General features: G+C 44.2%; 1 protein-coding gene across 1 annotated transcript in view; it reads right to left on the reverse strand.

Moving 5' to 3' along the window:
• The window catches only part of arid3c (AT rich interactive domain 3C (BRIGHT-like)), a 72,711-nt gene extending 52,114 nt beyond the window's left edge, over positions 1 to 20,597 (reverse strand). Inside the window, exons 1-4 of the mRNA XM_041998682.1 lie at positions 20,565 to 20,597; positions 19,907 to 20,461; positions 19,802 to 19,858; positions 10,426 to 10,498 (exon numbers count right to left, since the gene is read on the reverse strand). Of these exons, the coding sequence (XP_041854616.1) occupies positions 10,426 to 10,498; positions 19,802 to 19,858; positions 19,907 to 20,461; positions 20,565 to 20,597 (718 nt within the window). The remainder of the gene's footprint in view (positions 1 to 10,425; positions 10,499 to 19,801; positions 19,859 to 19,906; positions 20,462 to 20,564) is intronic.
• Between the last annotated feature and the right edge of the window lie 302 nt (positions 20,598 to 20,899).

Raw genomic sequence — 20,899 nt, forward strand, 5'->3', positions numbered from 1 at the left:
TGTGAAAGATGATGTACCCCTATCTACTGTAGAGGACCTACATCTGCCAACTCTAGAGGACCCACCATTGCCTACTATCAAAGATGATATACCTCTGCCTACTCTAGAGGACCTACTTCCTCCTACTCTAGAGTACCTCCCCCTGCCTACTATTGAAGATGATGTACCCCTGCCTACTCTAGAGGACCTACTTCCTCCTACTCTAGAGTACCTCCCCTGCCTACTATAGAAGATGATGTACCGCTGCCTACTATAGAGGACCTACTTCCTCCTACTCTAGAGGACCTCCCCCTGCCTAGGGCATCGATAAATCGAATTTTCCATTTTTGGTGATTTATTTTTATGAAAATCGGGATTTTTTTTCCATAGTTAGCAGCAGACTTCGCCCTCCCTCCACACCAGAACGGTGTTTGTCAGATTTTCAGTGAAGTGACCCTTCACTCACGCCTGGGACTTAGCTGTGTGTATAACTGCAGTGAGAAATGCTGCTCTCCACGAGATGCAGAAGTCAACTTAACCCACAAACTCTAGTTAAGAGACAACCTTCATCAGGGGAATTATTCCTGCAGTGGAGCCTGTATGATAAGGATCCAGATGGAAAGAGATCATGGATGTAGTTGTGTTGCACATTTCTATGTAAGATATAAAGTTGTTTATATAGTGGAAAAGTTATGACATAATGTGCTTAATTTTTGCTGGCATTCATTTATATAAATAAATTAATACATGTTTTTAATAAGTTTATTTATGTTGTAAAAGAAAAGAAAAAAAATCGATTAAAATCGGAAATCGGATTTGGTTATAAAAATGAAGAGATTTTATTTTTAGGCCATATTGCCCAGCCCTACCCCTGCCTACTATGGAAAATGATGTACCCCTGCCTACTGGAGGACGTACTCTTGTCGTTTACAAGTAACGACCTCCGCTCTCCAACCTATCCATCTCTCTTCTTCTGTCTGGTGTGTTGCTTATATCATTTTGTTTGGCTGTATTATTTTACTGTTTATCATGTGTCATCACACTGGACCTCAGTACTGCATTTGCACTTTCCCCACACTGGAACTTTATTTCTTGCATTTTATCTATTTAATTTTAGCATCTTTGTTCTGTTTTTATTTAATTAATTTCATTTCTTTTAATCTTTGTTTTTTTTAATGCACTTGTTTTGCTTTCTGCACCTGCTGGAATGTTTGATGTAAAGCACTTTGAATTGTCTTGTACATGAAATGTGCCATACAAATAAATTTCCCTTGCCTTGCCTTATAAAATATATATTTATTTGTATACTTTTAATTATGTGTCTTTTGTGTGAATGCGGTAAACTGAAGCACTTTTTAAATTTAATTGTATAAAACTGTGCAGTAACAAAAAACTGATTCTGATTTTAGAAATGAAAGTGTGGTCCACATTCTGTTAAATGGAAGATGTTTCACAACTGGTCTATAAAACCACCATGTAGAAGACTCCAGAGAGTGAGGTCATAAATTAAAAGCTGAGTCTTTGTCTGACAGAATCTGAAGAAACACAAGCCTTAAAACAAGATTTATGTGCCTTCAATACTCCAGCTGATGTATTTGTCTCTCTGATTCTTGAAAGAGATTTAAAGAATGAAAGAATGAGAATGGAGGCTTTCTCTTCAGGCCATGTGTCATTATGACAGCCAGCAAATAGTTTTCTTCTCTTAATTCCTCAGCTGCTCAGAGAAGAGACTTTGTAATTAGAACAATGTGGAGCATCAGGGCCTCTATTAGTGCAGCAATCATCTTTATGCTTGGCTTCATCGCTGAGCCGTTAACTTTGCACCTCCGAGCCGATAATGGGATGAGAATTTCTCCTCCTCATTGACTTTGCTCTTTTAACCCATGAAATAAACGATGAATGCAAGGACACAGGAAAAACCAACTGTTTATCTACTTCTCTTCAACTCCTTAAATGAAAACAAGATTGAGGGGTAATTTTTAAACATCATCACTGTTTGGAAATTTGGGACTAGAAACAGATGTTTTGTCTCTGATGTGCAGTCCTGGATCTGTATGTCCATCAGCAAAGAATCGCTTTCGGCTCTTGGATGGAGATTTACATCTGCCTTCCCCGTTTTATGTGTTACTTCCTGTTTCCTGTTGATGCGTATTGTGACTATTATACATTTTCTCATGATGGAAATATAAAGAAACTGACCAATGGTATCTTCACAGGAAAAACATACATTTCACACGCTAAGCCGGTACTAGAAGGTGGACCTGATGAAGAGGACGACCCGGTACTAGAAGGTGGACCTGATGAAGAGGACGACCCGGTACTACAAGGTGGTCCCAATGAAGAGGACGACCCGGTGCTAGAAGGCAGACCCGATAAAGGGGATGACCTGGTACTAGAAGATGGTTGTCATAAAGAGGATGACCTGGTAGTAAAAGGCTGTCCTGATGAAGAGGACAACCCGGTACTAGAAGGACCGGATAAAGAGGACGACACACTACTAGAAGGTGGACCTGATGAAGAGGATGACCCAGTTCTAGAAGGTGGACCGGATGAAGAGGACGACCCGGTACTAGAAGGACCCGACGAAGAGGATGCCCCGGTACTATAAGGCAGTTGTGATGAAGAGGACGACCCGGTTCTAGAAGGCGGTCCCAATGAAGAGAACGACTTGGTACTAGAAGGTGGTCCTGATGAAGAGGACAACCCAGTACTAGAACGTGGTCCTGATGAAGAGGATGACCCGGTACTAGAAGGACCCGATGAAAAGGACGACCCGGTAGTAAAAGGTGGTCCTGATGAAGAGGATGACCCGGTACTAGAAGGTGGACCTGATGAAGAGAACGACCCGGTACTAGAAGGTCCTGGTGTAAAGGACAATCCGGTACTAGAAGGTGGTCCTGATGAAGAGGAGGACCCAGTATTAGAAGGTGGACCTGATGAAGAGGACAATCCGGTACTAGAAGGTGGACCTGATGAAGAGGACGACCCGGTACTAGAAGGTGGACCTGATGAAGAGGACAATCCAGTACTAGAAGGTGGAACTGATGGAGAGGACGACTCTGCACCTCTCTTCACCCGAGTGAAGACATGTAGCTTCCAGTTGGATGATACGGTTACAAAGTGCTGTGGTTCTCTGCCCGCGTTTATCAGCCAGTATGTTATTTGCCAGAAGCTTCACCAAAAACAAATGCAGTATTTTCCGATTTTCTAGAGCCATGTAGTGTTGAATTTCTTCAGCGTTTCTGTCTGCCTCTTATCTTCTGGTAAACTTCTGGAGGAAACTTGATCCAGCTCAGTTCAGATGATTCACTGAAAATTCATTCAACTCTCAGCCATCTTTTCTTGTACATTTGGCTCTTAGACCGGTGGAGACAACAGATCGCACCCAAATATGTGTAAATTCCACCGTATTCCATGTTTTACAGCTGAGTCTTGTTTCACTGGGAAATCCCATGATTCCATCCATCACAGGAATCTGCAGGCCCTATACCTATAAAGTGCTTTACTGTGCCTGGGATGATACCCAAAGCTCTTTACATTATGCATCACATTCACCCATTCACACACACATTCACACACTGACGGCAGAAGCTGCCATGGAAGGCGCTCAACCACGACCCATCTGGAGCAATTTGGGGTTCGATCTCTTGCTCAGGGACACCTCAACATGAACTCGACAGGCTGAGGATCGAACCGGCAACCCTCAGGCTACAAGACAACCGCTTTACCCACTGAACCATGCCGCCCCATGCATCCCATGAAGGTCATGCTGGTTTCCATGGAGATCTTGTGTTTCACTTTTTTCTGGGTCCTTATGGTGTTTCTAAGGTGAATGTGGGGCTGTCCAGGATCCTCCTGACTTTGACCATTTATGGAGGTGTCCATCATCATCATCGGGTGATGGCTTCCTGAGATATTTACCTGCATAACACCTCTATTAAACACCTGGAAACCTGCTCAGGTTCATTTTACTCATTCCTATAAATACTTTACTCATGCTCAGGTTCACGTTTACCATCTACTGTAGATGGTAAATCATGGGTTTTGATTTATCCAGTGCCTTCAACACCATACAGCCCATGAGAGACAAGTTGGACATCACAGGGGGGAGACCTCCATCTCACAACATGGATCTTGGACTACCTCACCAACCGACCAACCGTATGTGAGGACACAAGACTGAGAGTCCGACAGGGTGGTCTGCAGTATGGCGGCCCACAGGGAACAATTCTGGCTGCCTTTCTCTTCACCATCTACACTGCAGACTTCACACACAATTCAGCAAACTGCACCTACAGAGGTTCTCAGATGACTCAGCAGTCGTCAGCCGCATCGCAGACGGAGACAACAGAGAACTGATCCAGGTTTCATGTGCTGGTGCCAGCAGAACCACCTCCAGATCAATGCAGAGAAAACCAAAGAGCTGGTGGTGGATTTCCACAGGTGTGAACCCTCCCCTCCGGCACCAGTGAACATCCAGGGAACGGACATGGAGAGGGTGACGTCTTACAACCGACAAAGAGGGTCAGCATTGGCAAACACCTGGAGACTCGGGCTCTTAAAATCACCAACCAAGTTCGTAACCTGGGAGTGTTGATAGACTCAGATCTGACTTTCAGCAGCCACATCAAAGCTTCACTAAGAAGCTTTTTACCATCAACAGAATTAAAAGTTTAGTCTCCCAGAAAGACCAAGAGAAAGTCATCCATGCATTCATCTCCAGTAGACTGGATTACTGTAATGGTCTTTTAACAGGACTTCCTAAAAAGAACATTAAACATCTGCAGCTCATCCAGACCGCTGCTGCTAGAGTTTTAACCAGGACTAAAAGGTCTGAACACATCACACCAGTTTTGAAATCTTTACACTGGCTTCCAGTCAGTCACAGAATAGATTTTAAAACCCTTCTGCTTGTTTACAAATCCCAGAATGGTTTAGGCCCAGAATACATCTGTGATATGTTCAGAGAATATAAACCTAGCAGAGCTCTTAGATCCAAAGACTCTGGTCAACTAGTCCAGACCATAGTCCAGACCAGAGTCCAGACTAAACATGGAGAAGCAGCATTTAGTTGTTATGCTGCTAACAAGTGGAACAAACTGCCAGTGGAGATTAAACTTTCACCAAATGTAGACATTTTTAAATCCAGGTTAAAAACATTTCTTTTCTCATGTGCCTATGCTTGAAATCTGCACGGAAACTTTTTTAACTTATCTTGCTTTTAATCATTTTAATGTAATTTATTATTTTATTGTGATTATGTGTTGATGCCTTTTACTATTCTAAATATCTGTAATGTCTTTGTTTTATGTAAAGCACTTTGAATTGTCCTGTACATGAAATGTGCTATACAAATAAACTGCCTTGCCTTGCCTTACAAGCACCTGGGTGTTCACCTGAACAACAAGCTGGACTGGACAGACAACACTAAGGAGACTCAGGTCTTTTGGAGTGCAGGGGACACTGCTGAGATCCTTTCTGACTCTGTGGTGGCATCAGCCATCTATGATGGTGTGGTCTTCTAGGGTAGCAGCATCTCGACTGCTGGCAAGAAGAACTGAACAGCTGGTTAAGAAGGCCAGCTGTCCTGGGACACCCCCTCCATCCGGTGGAGGTGGTGGCGGAGAGGAGAATGATGTCTAAGCTTTAGTCTCTGATGGAGGAAACATCCCACCCCATGCAGGACTAACAACACTGAGCAGCTCCTTCAGGGACAGGCTGCTTCACCGCGGTGTGAAGGAGAGAAACCGCAGGTCCTTCCTTCCTGTCAGACTCTACAATCTGCCCAGCTGCCGGTCGCCACAACGGGAACTAATACGCACACCGACATGTAATATCATCACTGTAAACTCATTCTGTAGATATGCTTTTATACAGACTTCTATATAGATTTTCTTTTAATATAGACTTTTTATAGTGTTTTTTCGGTAAAGTTTTTGTCTCAGCTTTCTGTAGAGGCCGAGATTTTACAAGCAGCCCTTGTAGTTGTGAAAATATACTTAATTTATTTTGGGTATACTATTTCAGGGGGGAGACGGAAAAATAGACCTTGTTCAGAAGTGTTAAATTAGCTGTGGAATGAAGCCGTTCATGTTTGATGGTTTAACTGGGAACTCTGGCCAGCAGTTTGATCTGTCTCAGCTCTTGGGGCAGAATGACTCTTTTCAGAAAACAGATAGATATCTGGATAAGTTTGATCTGATCCCAGCTGTCAGAGGTAGAGGTGGGCCTCTGCTGATCAGCACTGATGATGTCCACACTAAGTCCAAAATCAATTTCTAATTGAACACTCCAACAACAATCCATACACTCTCCAAACCCGAGTGACCACCAGACTACATCATTTAGCTGAAAATATTTCACACATTTCTGACAGACGTCTGGATTTTATGTCTGGGTTTCTGTGTTCAACACATGAAGTGAAATAAAATCAACATTCCATGTTTTCTATAGAACATCAGTCTGTGAAGCTCCATCAATGCTGGAAAGTACATGGAGGTTTTAGAGCAACATCTGCTCCCATCCAGACAACGTCTCTTTCAGGGAAGACCTTGCAGATTTCAGTAAGATGATGCTGAACCACATCCTGCATCCATCACAGCAGCATGGCTTCACAGGAGAAGAGTCCAGCTGCTGAACTGGCCTGCCTGCAGTCCAGACCTTTCACCAGTACACAACATCTGGAGCATCATGGAAGCAGAAACCCAGCAACCAAGGTCCAGGACTGTAGAGCAGCTAGAATCCTGCATCAGACCAGAATCGGACAACATTCCTCTCCTAAAACTCCAGCAACTGGTCTCCTCACTTGCTACACCATGCTGAACATCACCCTGGAACTACTTTTTACACCGTGCCGAACATCGCCCTGGAACTACTTTTTACACCATGCCGAACATCGCCCTGGAACTACTTTTTACACCATGCCGAACATCACCCTGGAACTACTTTTTACACCGTGCCGAACGTCGCCCTGGAACTACTTTTTACACCGTGCCAAACATCACCCTGGAACTACTTTTTACACCGTGCCGAACGTCACCCTGGAACTACTTTTTACACCGTGCCAAACATCACCCTGGAACTACATTTTACACCGTGCCGAACGTCACCCTGGAACTACTTTTTACACCATGCCGAACATCACCCTGGAACTACTTTTTACACCTTGCCGAACATCACCCTGGAACTACTTTTTACACTATGCCGAACATCACCCTGGAACTACTTTTTACACCGTGCCGAACATCACCCTGGAACTACTTTTTACACCGTGCCGAACATCGCCCTGGAACTACTTTTTACACCATGCCGAACATCACCCTGGAACTACTTTTTACACCGTGCCGAACGTCGCCCTGGAACTACTTTTTACACCGTGCCAAACATCACCCTGGAACTACTTTTTACACCGTGCCGAACGTCACCCTGGAACTACTTTTTACACCGTGCCAAACATCACCCTGGAACTACTTTTTACACCGTGCCGAACGTCACCCTGGAACTACTTTTTACACCGTGCCAAACATCACCCTGGAACTACTTTTTACACCGTGCCGAACGTCACCCTGGAACTACTTTTTACACCATGCCGAACATCACCCTGGAACTACTTTTTACACCATGCTGAACATCACCCTGGAACTACTTTTTACACTATGCCGAACATCACCCTGGAACTACATTTTACACCGTGCCGAACATCACCCTGGAACTACTTTTTACACCGTGCCGAACATCGCCCTGGAACTACTTTTTACACCTTGCCGAACGTCACCCTGGAACTACTTTTTACACCGTGCCGAACATCACCCTGGAACTTTCATGGTGTTTCTGGAATCTGGAATGTAGAAAACATTTTAAACCCTTTAATAATTTTTCTGCCTCAAATATACAAATATCTTTACAGTTATTTGTTGATTTGTGTGCTTCTGACCACCTCATCATACTGTGGGCTTCAAATCAGTTTAGATCAGTTTGATTTAAATTCATGATACTGTCCGGTGAAAACAGTCCACGCTTTTACTTTCATTCTTCATTTATAAAAAGAAGCAGACTGACAGGTATTTTTCTCATAAGAAAAATTAAGAGAAGGTGAAAGAGTCAGATTTAAAAGTTCAAAATAAATGACTAGAAAATGCCTACAGTGCCTCCTCAGATGAACGTATATGAAATATGATAAGAATGGCTAAGCTGGAGTTAAATAAAATAACTGATACAGAAACACGGTTCCTAGTACAAAGGCTTCGCTTGGAGAACTTTGAACATGCCAACAGATCTGGGAGATATTTACCTAATCATTTAAAAATAAATAGAGAAACAAAGAATTTAGCCTTTATGAAGGAACCATCAGTGAATATCACTCATGTATTGATCAGTTTCTCAGCAACATCATCATGAGCAGGTCATGGCTTTGGATTCACCTCGTAGTAGATGAGCTCCATGAAGCCCTCCAGGACAAGCCCAGCAATAAAGCTCCAGGCCCAGATGGTTTTCCAGCAGAGTCCTATAAAGAATTCTGGAATACACTGGCACCTATGTTTCATAAGATGATTGAAATGAAGGAAAATAATAAATTACTACCAAATATGAAGTCTGCCAGCATCAGCCTCCTGTTAAAATTAGGCAAAAGCCCCACCCTGCCATCCAGCTATCGCCCAGTATCACTCATCAATGTAGACCTCACAATAACCAGCCAAGCTGTTTCTAGACGAATAAAACAGATAACATCTCCATTAGACATTCCACCCAAAGAGGTTTCATAAAGGGTTGACAATCCTCCATTAACACACGCAGACTAATTAAGGTCATAGATACGCCACCATCAAAGATTTCATCGGATGCAGAAAAAGACAGGGTAAACTGGAAATTTTTTATTAGCAACTTTACACAAATTCAGATTTGGCTCATTAATAGACTGGATAAAGATATTATATAGCTATCTTAAGGCCTGTGTGAGGACCAATGATCAAACTTCTCCAACTTCAGTCTGCAGAGCAGCACCAGGCCGGATGTCCACCTTTCCTTCTCTTTTATTGAACCTCTAGCAGCTGCTATCAGGCAAAATAGAGATATTAAAGGCATTCAGGGGAAAACATAGAGCATAAGATAAGTCTTTATGCTGATGATGTATTACTTTTCCTCCAGAACTCACCGACCATCACACTCATTAATGAATTCTCATTAATCTCAGATTACTCATCAACTGGTCCAAGTCCACAGTTCTGCCTGTTAACTGTCATTTCCAGACCATTCCCATCACCACATTACAGCCAGGTGGTATAAGGTATATCACCTGGGTATAAACATTTACCCCAGCTGTCAGAGCTAACAAAACTAAACTATGTTCAGCTTTCAAAATCTATGGAGGACGATCTGACATGGTGGAACTCCCTACCCACATCCCTCATGGGGAGAGATGCCACGATTAAAATGATGGTTTTACCAAAAATAAATTACCTCCATGACAACTGTAAAGCATCAATATCGGCTCCTCTGACAGCCTTGAATTCCCTAACATAACCAAGTCTTCACTCTTCCCATGTAAGCGTACACTAATGTGCAACCATTCTGCATCCTGCAAAACAGAAACATGCTGAACTTTACTCAGTGGAGCGACCAAGGAATGAAGCACATGGAGGATGTAAATGTAAACACAACATTTACATAATTTGATATACTCACTGCATAATATGGAATCAGCTACAAATTTTTAGAATTTCAGCAACTCAAGTTTATAATACGTAAAATATATAATCGGAACTAAACAGACTTGCAACTTTCTGTTAGGGTAGCAGAGTTTCTTCTTTTCAGCACAGTTACAATCAGAAATAAACAGATTAAACAGACGAGACCCTCTCTACCAACCTTAAAATGGGAATCTGACTTATCCATCAACCCTGGTCAAAACGTCTGATCACAACATGTCTAAACACCTTCACAATGATTAAACATTCAAATTTACGACTTATTCAATACAAGATTCCTTACAAAACACATTGTACAGGAAGAAAAATGTTCCAGATGGGTCTGGCACCATCCAACATCTGCTCATAGTGCACACATAACTAACCTGATGACTAAATGCATGCTCTATGGCTTTGTGCACCAGTACAAAAATGGGGTGGTCTGATGACAGCGGGTCTCTGGTGGTATCTCAGGGTGGGGGGTTCTGGGCTGCATGGGGGGTTTTGGGTGGCTGGTGGTTGGTGGTTGGTGCTGCCTTGCGGTGGTGGGATGGAGCTCCTGAAGGAGCCATGGTCGGGTGGTGCTAGCCAAATGGGCTCCTCTGGGGTGGGCTGGGTGTCGGGTGGCCTGTACTTTGGCATCTTGGGCCTCCTCTTGGCAAAGCAATACAGCAGCCAGACCATCATTTTGCTATCATGATGCTGAACAGGACATGTTATAAAAAGAACAAATGAAAAAAAAAGAATGATGGAGATGACTCACCACGTCTCTGCATGAAGCTGAACAGGTCATCCAGAAACTCTTTACGCTTTTCGTCATCATCCAGTTCGTACAGCTAAAAAACAGAGACAGAGATGAAGGTGAAATCAGTGATTTACAAAAAGACATATCCGAGTTTCCTAAAGCTTTCCATAGGCCCAACACTCACTTTCAGGGCTTATGTTGGTCTGGTAGGACCTGAATGAGCCTCAAAATACTGGACCTAGTAAAAGATTCAACTTCTGATCTTTATTATTTCTTTTAGAGCGCAGTACAGAAAAAAGAGCAGCCCGATAGAGGAGATGGTGAAGACAAAAAGCTCAATCAGTACAAGGACTAGGAAGGAAAACCTCCATCAGGACCAGAACCAGTAAGAAAACCTCCATCAGAACAAGGACCAGTAAGAAAACCTCCATCAGAACCAGGACAAGGAAGGAAAACCTCCTTCAGAACCAGAGCCAGGAGGGATGGCCATCTTACATGTTTTCAAATAAGAATAAAATTAAATCCGGTGGATGTTCTGAGAGATGTGAAACAATGGTCTCTGGTAATGATGGTTGTGGGTATCTGGAGAAGGACTGGTCTAATCAGAATATAACCAGATGTCATTTTATATCTGAAAAACAAAGCCAATTAAAGCTACAAGCAGCAATAAAGGCCCTCGCACCTCCGGCACCGCTCCGGCCTATTTCACCGCCGCATCACCTGGCAACCGTCCTCCCACAGCGCTCTTGCCTGCAGCAGTATGCTCCTTCTTCCTGGGGTTTTCTGCATTATGTGGTAATTTTCCTAATCAGAGGATCAACTTGCACATCAGTGTGACCAGTGATGACATCTCAAGCATTCATGACCTTGTTTCTAACCAATCATGTGACATAGCACCTGAACTTTATTCCACCGAGGCTGCAATGAGTTCGCCAAATTCTTTACAGGCAAAGATCTGGACAACATCTTACATCAGCTGAACTTCTCTTGCTGCTTGGACATCCTGCCCACAGGTTTCTTCAAAAATGTCTCAAAGACTTGTGAAAGGTTGTGAACTGGTCTTTAATTTCAAGCGTCTTCCCAGAACTTCTAAAAACAGCTGTAATCAAACCTCTGCTAAAAAGGGACAATCTAGACACAAATGAGCCACTACAGACTGATCTCAGATCTTCTGTTTCTAAGTAAAAAAGTTGTTTTTCATCAGCTAAATGACTTTTTAACACAAAACAACTACTACGATGTCTTCCAGTCAAGTTTTAGACAGCACCACAGCACCGAGATGCTCTGACCAAAGTCATTAATGACATATGTTTGAATACAGACGAAGGAAAAATGTCAGTCTTTGTCTTACTGGACCTCAGTGCTGCATTTGATACAGTCGACCACAAAATATTATTCCCGACTGGAGAACTGGGTGGCCTCTCTGGCACTACACTGGTTTAAATCTTATTTAGAGAACAGGAAGTACTTTGTGTCAGTAGGTAACTTTACATCTGAACAGACAAGAATTACATGTGGAGTTCCCCAAGGTTCCATCCTGGGGCCTCTTCTGTTTAACATCTACATGCTCCCACTGGCACAGGTCATAAACAACAACATTAGTTACCATAGCTACGCAGATGACACACAGGTATATATTACAATGTCGCCAGGAGACCGAGGCCCCGTACAGGCTCTTGGTAAATGCATTGAGGAGATTAATGACTGGATGTGTCTGAACTTTCTCGAGTTAAACAAAAACAAAACTGAGGTGATGGTTTTTGGAGCCAAAGAGAAATGCTTAAAGGTCTCCACAGAGCTTCAGTCTATACACCTAAAAACCACCAACCAGACCAGAAATCTGGGTGGATTGATGGACTCAGACCTAAACTTTGAGAACCACATGAAGGGAACCACAAAGTCAGCCTACTATCACCTTAAGAACATATCAAGGGTAAAAGATGTGATGTCTCAGCAGGACCTGGAAAAACTAGTCCAGCTTCCATCTTTAGTCGGCTTGATTATTGTAACAGTGTTTTTACAGGTTCTACCTAAAACATCAGTCAGACACCTGCAGCTGATCCAGAACTCTGCTGCTCCAGTCCTCACTAAGACCAAGAAAGTGGACCACATCAGTCCAGCTCTGAGGTCTTTACACTGGCTGCCGGTCCGTCAGAGGATAGACTTTAAAGTTCTGCTGCTGGTCTAGAAAGCTCTGAATGGTTTAGGACCAACATACATCAGAGACCTCTTGACCCAGTATGAACCTACCAGAACCCTCAGGTCATCTGGATCCAGGTTCTTATCAGTTCCAGAGTCAGAACCAGACATGGAGAAGCTGCATTCAGCTTCTATGCTCCACATGTCTGGAACAAACTCCCAGAAAGCCTCAGATCAGCTGAAACACTCAGTTTATTTAGATCCAGGTTAAAGACCCACCTGTTCTCTGCTGCATGGACTAGTTTTTATTTAGAAGTCAAAATCTACATCTGGTTCTTTTAAGCTGGAATCGGGTTTTAATATTGTCTTTCCCCACACTGGAACTTTATTTCTTGCATTTTATCTATTTAATTTTAGCATCTTTGTTCTGTTTTTATTTAATTTCCTTTATAATTTGCTTTTAAGGCTCTTCTTATTGCTACCAACTGTGATGCTGTTTTATTTTATTATTTATTTTAATCTTTGATTTTTAATGCGCTTGTTTTGCTTTCTGAACCTGCTGTAATGATTTATGTAAAGCACTTTGAATTGTCTTGTACAGGAAATGTGCTACACAAATAAATTTGCCTTGCCTTAATGATTAAATGATTGTAGGGGGCGCTGTAGATCCATTTTGCTACTTTTCCAGCATATGACATTTTGACTCAGTTCCATGCCTGACTGTGCCCCTCCCTGCTGAGTTTGGTGGAGCTCAACAGTACAGTGGGTCAGTAACAAGGACTTCCTATGTCATGGCACAATTCCGCTGAATGAATCCCATAACCACTCCTGGAATTAACATTCCCATCATTAAAGAACTTGGACTTTTTCAGCATCCTCGCTACACTGACAGAGGCTCTGGTCGAAAGTTCAGCTTCCACAATCATTCAAGCTGCTGTGCTACCGGCATCCCATCTCTCTGTTCATCTGTTGCACGTCCGATGCGTCATCAGAGCACTGTTGCTCCAGCAACCATCAACACTGGAAGTTTCGAGAGAACTCTGCACTCCCATGACGGTTCTCCTTATCTATCAACCCCCAAAACCCAACTCTGCTTTCATCACAGAAATTTCTGATCTCCTCACAACACTCTGTACCACCTCTGCCACTATCAAAATCCTAGGAGATATAAATATTTATGCTGACGCTCCCTCTCGCTATCCTACTGCTGGTTTCCTTCAGCTGCCTGACTCCCTCAACTTAAAGCAACATGTTAATGTCTCCACACACTGGATTTGGTCATCTCTAACTCCGCCTCCATCAGCAATCTACAGGTTTACGATATTAGTGTTTCAGATCACAGGGTAGTGGGGATGGCGCTGGCTTTTCCTTCCCCCATATCAAATCAAAGCGACAGATCCATTTCAGAAATCTGAAGAACATTTACACAGGTGAGTTGGCTCTGGAGCTCCAACTTCTCTCCTCTGGCCCTACCGACTCCCTCTCTGTTGCTGACTGTGGATTTTTACAACAGTTCCCTGAACAGTCTTCTGGAATTTCGTGCCCCCTAACATCCAGCTTCGTCTCATTCACGCACTCAGCACCTGGTACACCTGTGAGCTGCAGAAAATGAAAACAGCTGGATGTGTCCTTGAGCCTCCGGACTGACTGTGCACAAACAGGCATACAGGGAACTCCAGAGGGCATATCCTGATGCTCTGAGGATTGCACCGTCCAGGTTTTACTCCATCATCATCAATAACAGCCCCAATAACTCTAAACAACTTTTTTCCTGTTTTCTGTAGCACTTTGAGATTCCCTGTAATATAAAGTGCAAACAAATAAAATATATTATTATTATTGTTCATGGCGTCAGACCACTATTCGCTATGGTTACGCTTGGCGAAGGACCTTGAGTTTTTTACTGTGGTATCATCAAAAGGTTTGACCTTTTGTAAAGCACTTTTAAGAGTGCGAGGTTCATTCCTGAGGAGAAGTCATTTAAAAAAAAATAATCCTGTTGAAAGTGGGCGGGGCTTAGGGTTAAACCAGAAGTGGTGACATGGCTCTGTTCAGGGTCAGACCCTGATAAATCCCTGTTGATGGTGACTGGATGAAATTTGACGGTTTTATACTGATTTATGATGTCATGGCGTCTTATCGAAGTTCGCCATGGCACCACGGTCTCGCCCTGCAGCGTAGAGCAACAGTTTTTACTGGATATCATCACCAACCTGTTTTCTGCTGTCTGACCCAGTTTGGACCTGGTTGTTTCCCGAACGTCAGCAAAATGGGTCTTCGAGTAAAAGCCATGACTTTTTGTCGTGGCTAATTTGTAATCCAAATATTGACATGTAGATGTTTTCAGGATGGGACTGGTATCATACATGGCCATATTGGTTCAGGTATGTTGTTTTATGTTAAAGTTATATCAATTTAGGTTTTCATGGAGAAACATCAAACTTTGAGGCCCCCCTCAGCTATACTCTTACTCCTTTGAGGAAATTTTTGATAATGTTTAATCTCACATGCCTTCTGAACATCCTCGGTTATTTTGATGTCAGTACGATAAAATCTCTGGAATGAGATAGATAAAATACAATATCAGTAAAACACCGAAATGGCGACTTTGCTACAAAATGGCCGACTTCCTGTTGTGTTTAGGCCATTGTTCCAAGAGAATTTTTTTTTTGCCCGAGTATAGGGCAGGTAGGCAAAATTTGGTGAGTTTTCATGCATGTTCAGGTCCACAAAAATAAGACTGAGGTAGACAAAAAAAATCAGAAAAGAAAAAACAGAAATACAACAGGCCTTCACACCGCTTGGTACGAAGGCCTAATAATGATCATGAGGACCGATGGAGTGTATTCCTTTCAGACTGGAGAGAGGAACCCTGACTGAAGAGCTCCAGTAATGGTTTTCAGGGTTTGGGTTAGTTTTTATCAGGGCTCTGTGGACAGTAAACTGGCCCATCAGTGTTTAACCAGAACTCCTCCATCAACGGACAATCAGCCGCCCCTGTAACCTGGTGGAGGCCCAGATGGGTGGATGGGGGGGCTTGCAGTGTGGACGGAAATTGTTTCCTCACAGCAGAGACAAGATATATCATAATTTTAGATTCATATTCAGTAAAGGTTACAGGAAATGAAGTGGATCATCCAGCTGCTTCTGAAGATGGGGGGGTTTCTTTATCCTCCATCTTCATCATGGAGGACGATGTCAGTAACACTGAAGACCTTTGGTCTAGGGAGGTTTTCTGTTTGGTCAGTGGTCCTGATAGAAGTTTTCCTTCCTTGTCCTGGTTCTGATGGAAAACTTGCAGATTTTAGGAGTTTAAATTCCTAACCCTAAATTAGTTCAAATTAATGAGTCACTGTGCAGAAACTTAGATGCAGTTGGATCCATTAATCAGGGTCAAGTATGTTGGAGCAGGAAAGCATTGAAAAACAGCAGGACTGCAGCTCTTGAGGACTGAGTGAAGTAGCCCTGGACTAGACGGATTTACACCTTTCTGTAAATATTTACAGAAATGTGTCAGTGGACAGTCAGTTTTACCTTCAAAGACTTGGTACCCACAGACATCAGCTGATAACCAGATAATATGAAGGTAAAAATGTGCCAAAATAAACAAACTTGTAGATTTGATGTGAAAACACATACATTTGTGACTTGCAGCAGCAGATTCAGGAAGTTGTAATCGCTAAGTTGAGGTTGTAAAGCAAAATGAACACTTGAAAAAAATTTAATTACAAGTAAACTATGGAAGATAATTTGTCAGATGGATTATTTTTTCTCTGTAACTTCAAATTCAGTTCACGTGTGTGAGTTTTCTTTACAGCAGAAAATTTTGACATACAAGTTTAGATTTTTGATGCTCAACTTCTCACATTTTATTCTACAAGTTTTCACATCAAATCTACAAGTTTGTTCATTTTGGCACATTTTTACCTTCATAGGTAATCACCAGGCTTCATCTGTACGTCACACTTCATGTAGAAGACCATTCAAACAGTATCACAGCAGGAAGCGATAACAAGAGCCTAAAAACAAACTTTAAAGGACATTAAATAAAAACAGAACGAAAGAAGCTAAAATAAAACAGATAAAATAGAAATAAAGTTCCAGTGTGGGGAATTAACAGCTGTTCTAATAAAAGGCAGCAAATAGAAAAGTTTTAACCCTGACGTAAAACTGCTGAGTCAGCAGACCTGCAAACCTGAAACAGAGAACCTGGACCCTGAAACAAACCGAAAATCTGGACCATGTAACAAATCGAGAACCTCGACTCCGGACACAAACTGAGAACCTGGATCAGGATCCAAACCGAGAACCTGGATCAGGATCCAAACCAAGAACCTGGACTATGAAAAAAACGAGAACCTGGACCAGGGCTGCAGGATAAATCATTAAAACATTGCGATCTTGATCCACACATACACATGATCTCATTTTTACACAGCAATTCTAAAGCATTTTATATCACGAGCTGCATCACAAACCAACGCTCCTAATTTCCTCCCGGATTTTCTCAAGCGTCCCCAAACGCAGCACTGCTGTTGCCTCCTTAACCAACGGTAAAGCGCCGGTAAAACATGTGATTCAGTGGAGAAAGCCGCCTGCAGTTGAGTGTCTGGAAAGACTGAGCGAGAGTGAAAGTGGAGGAAAGTCTGCAGGTAGGAGATTTAAATGCATAGCGACCAAAACCCGAGTAGTAGGGCCTTGGTGCTCGCTGTCCTCTGGTCCGCCTGGGGTGTCCCCCACGGGGCATGGTGGGTGGGTTATGTGTGACGTGACTGTGAGGGTGAGTGCTTGTGGGTACGGCACAGGGGAGGGTGTGTCTGTGGGGTTATATGGGGTGCAGACTGGAGTAGGTGGGAGGTGGCCTATGCGGGGTGGCTGTCTGGGGGGGCCTGGTCCTCCTAGGCATGTTGCGGCCCCTCTGCCTTTGGGGGGTGGGGCGGCCACCTCTTGGCTCCTGGACCCTGAGCCCTTCGCTTGGGCTGCCCTGGATGGCCGGTCCGCGGCGGGGCCGGCGGCTGCCGATCATGGTCCACTGGGACCTGTTCCCCAAGACTGTGGGGGGCTCTTGCTGGGGCTCTCCTCTGCCGCCGTTCGGGTGGGGCTGAAGTCGTCTTCGGGGTGGGGGTAGCTTGGGTTAGTGCTCCAGGGCTGCTGCTGAGGACGTCGTTGTTGTGCTACTTTCATGATATGACTTTTTGATTTGGTTATTATTTAAAACTCTTAATGACTGGCAGCTCTGGTTTTCAGTAAAAGTTGTAGGAAATTTTCTGGTGTGTTCATGTACAGGTGTAACAGTTTGTTGCCTGGTGATGGTGTGGATTGAAGGGTTGTTTCCTTCTGTCTGTGATCTTTTTGTCTCCTTTCTTCTTTTGCTCTTTTTGCTATTTTCCATCTTTTTCTGTCCCCTCCGGTCAGGTCCAGTAAGATTACATAGATTCCGTGATTCAAAGTAAGTAAATAAATAAATGAATCAGATTATTAAGAGGAGCCTTACCCATAGGCCTCCCCTTGGCAGAGCAAATTTGTTCAGCAACCAGATTATCATTTTGCTGCTATGATGTTGGACAGGACAAGTTAAAAAAAAAACAAAAAAAAAAAAAAACGAGTAGTAGTGGCGAGAGTCCCTCCCTCACCCAAAACAAACTCGTACCCAAAACATGTTGGCATTTGGCGGCGGTGTGGAAGCATTTGGGATTTCAGCCAGACGATGACAAACTGTGTGAGCTGCATAGTAAAAAAGTGGGTTTTTCTTTGGCTGCAAGGCAACAGAACAAATCTCTACGATCACCTTAAACACCACCACAAGTACTGCATGATGAAGCCATATGAAGCAGGAAACAGACGTCAGGAACCAGTGGACAGCTGTTCAAGTTTTTCTCCTGTTATAACAGCATTTCATTTTTCAAACGAGGAAGTCTGTAGAAAATGTTTCAGTAGAAATGACTGGAAGACGTTCATGTAGAGCCATGAGAAACAAACGCAGCCGATCTCAACACACTTTCTGATTTTTTAATTAATGATTAATGTTTTCTAGGAAGGAACTAATTAGGTCATTTCAAAAAGGTTTTAATAAACACTGAGCCAGTCCGGAGCTTGTTCCGGTCCCTCGGAGTGTTTGACCCCCTGCTCCACCTGAAAACCATTTAAACCTCAGAGAATCGTGGTCTCAGTTCTGAGCAAAAGAATCATGATTCACGTTTTTTTCTTAATCATGCCGCCCTACTCTGGACCCTCAATCAAACCGAAAACCTGGACCATGAACCAAACCGAGAACCTGGACCCCGGAACTTGGATCAAACCGAGAACCTGGATCCTGAAACAAACTGAAAACCTGGACCATGAACTAAAACGAGAACCTGGACCCCCGAACTTGGATGAAACCGAGAACCTGGACCCCCAAACTTGGATCAAACCGAGAACCTGGACCCCCAAACTTGGATCAAACCGAGAACCTGGACCCCCAAACTTGGATCAAACCGAGAACCCGGATCCTGAAACAAACCGAAAACATGGACCATGAACTAAAACGAGAACCTGGACCCCGGAACTTGGATCAAATCGAGAACCTGGACCCTGGAACTTGGATCAAATCGAGAACCTGGACCCTGGAACTTGGATCAAACCGAGAACCTGGATCCTGAAACAACCTGAGAACCTGAACCATGAACACAAACCAAAAAGAATTTAACTTCCAACATTTGTCTGAACTTTTTCTTGGAGCGGCAACAAATCATCTGAACTGTTTCTCAGATGTTTCATCAGATCAGGCTTTCGAGATCCTTCCCTCTGGGGGATTCCAGCAGCTTCAGAAATATGGCACTAAAACTGAATCCAGGTTACCAGGATGAACCAGCTCCACCAGCTCCCTGACCTCACTAAACCACATGGACCAGAAGTGACTGGATGGTCTGATGAGCAGACATTTAGGGTTTTGATGACCCCCTTTATTCACACTGGGACCTGTTGTTCAGAATGCGGTTCCATGTGGATTGATAAAAACCTGAACTGGTCTTGGTTCATGGACTTAACAGTTGTGGGCAGTTCTGGACCCCTTGTGCTCTTTGGGTGTTTTGTGAGGTGCAGTAAATCTAGCTGACACCGAACCGGGTCAGAACATGTGTCTACCAGTACCGACCCAAACGGTGTTCTGGGCTGAATGGACTCATTAGGGGTCATTATACGGTTCTTGGTAGGACTGGGTCTGGTTTTAAACAAAACACCCAGAATGAAGCAGAAAGTTCGGAGTCGGTCTTACCTGCTTGAACTGCTCCTCGTAGGTCCACTCGTGGTGGTTCTGGTTCTGTGGAGACTGAGCGCGTGAAGCTGGGACGGAGGTGGCGGGAACTCTGTCCATAAGATTCAGCGAACCGCTCCTCGGAGACGGGCACGCTCCTTGGAGCGCGGACGGTCGGTGCTGGTGCCGGTTCGGCCCAATATCGTCACTTTCCTCCTCCCTCATAAGCTCCATGCCATGCAGCTCCTCCTCCCCTTCCTCCTCCTCTCCTCGCTCCTTACCATCGGAGCCCGGTTCGCAGGTCCCGTCCTCCGGGTAAGGGATCATCATCCCCACGGACGAGCAGCCGACTCCGGCGGCCAGAGAGCTGCGCATCGCCGCCTGGTAGTGACGGAAAGCCAGTGCTTGCTGCTGGATCTGGGACTCCATAGACCGGAGGTCCTTCTCCTTCTCCGCCTTCCGCAGCTTGTCCTCCAACGCGAGGCGCGCCGCCTGCTGCCGCTGCAGGTTCTCCATCACCGCCTCCAGCTTCATGCCGCCGGCCGCCTGCTGCCGCTGCGCGCCGCGGGCTGGGCTGGGGCAGGAGGCGGAGGGAGCCGGGACTGGAAGGCTGCGGGCGGTCGAGTCCTGCTGCGGACAGATGGGGGGGTCAGCTTTGATTGATCCGGACAGACTCTGGTACTAGAACCAGGTTTAACTTCACCAAACAAAACTTTGAAAAAAATGCGTTAAAAGTTTCCGAGACCAAAGTTTAGATAAACACGAGAGGAATAAAGACTCTTACCAAAGATGATGCCATCCTCCCGTCATCAACCATCTCCTAACAGGTTTCTGATCCGGATTAGACTCGGCTCTTGGTCCAGGTTTCGTCCAACATCCAGGTTCCTCGGCTGACTGGTGGAGGCTGAGCTACAAGTGTCGGCTGGAGAGAGAATGACCTGCGGAGACAGAGATCAGCCTTCTTACTACTCCACCTGCTCCACCTACTCCACCCCCTCATCTCCTGACATCCCAAATGAAGGTGTGAAGACCAGAGTCTTCATCAGTTAAAAATCCTGCCTCCTCAGCTCCGGAACGTGGATGTTAGATGGTCAAAGGACCGCAGCTACTTATAGCACT

The sequence above is a fragment of the Melanotaenia boesemani genome, chromosome 11 (genome assembly GCF_017639745.1).
Source record: "Melanotaenia boesemani isolate fMelBoe1 chromosome 11, fMelBoe1.pri, whole genome shotgun sequence".
Taxonomy (NCBI): Eukaryota; Metazoa; Chordata; class Actinopteri; order Atheriniformes; family Melanotaeniidae; genus Melanotaenia; species Melanotaenia boesemani.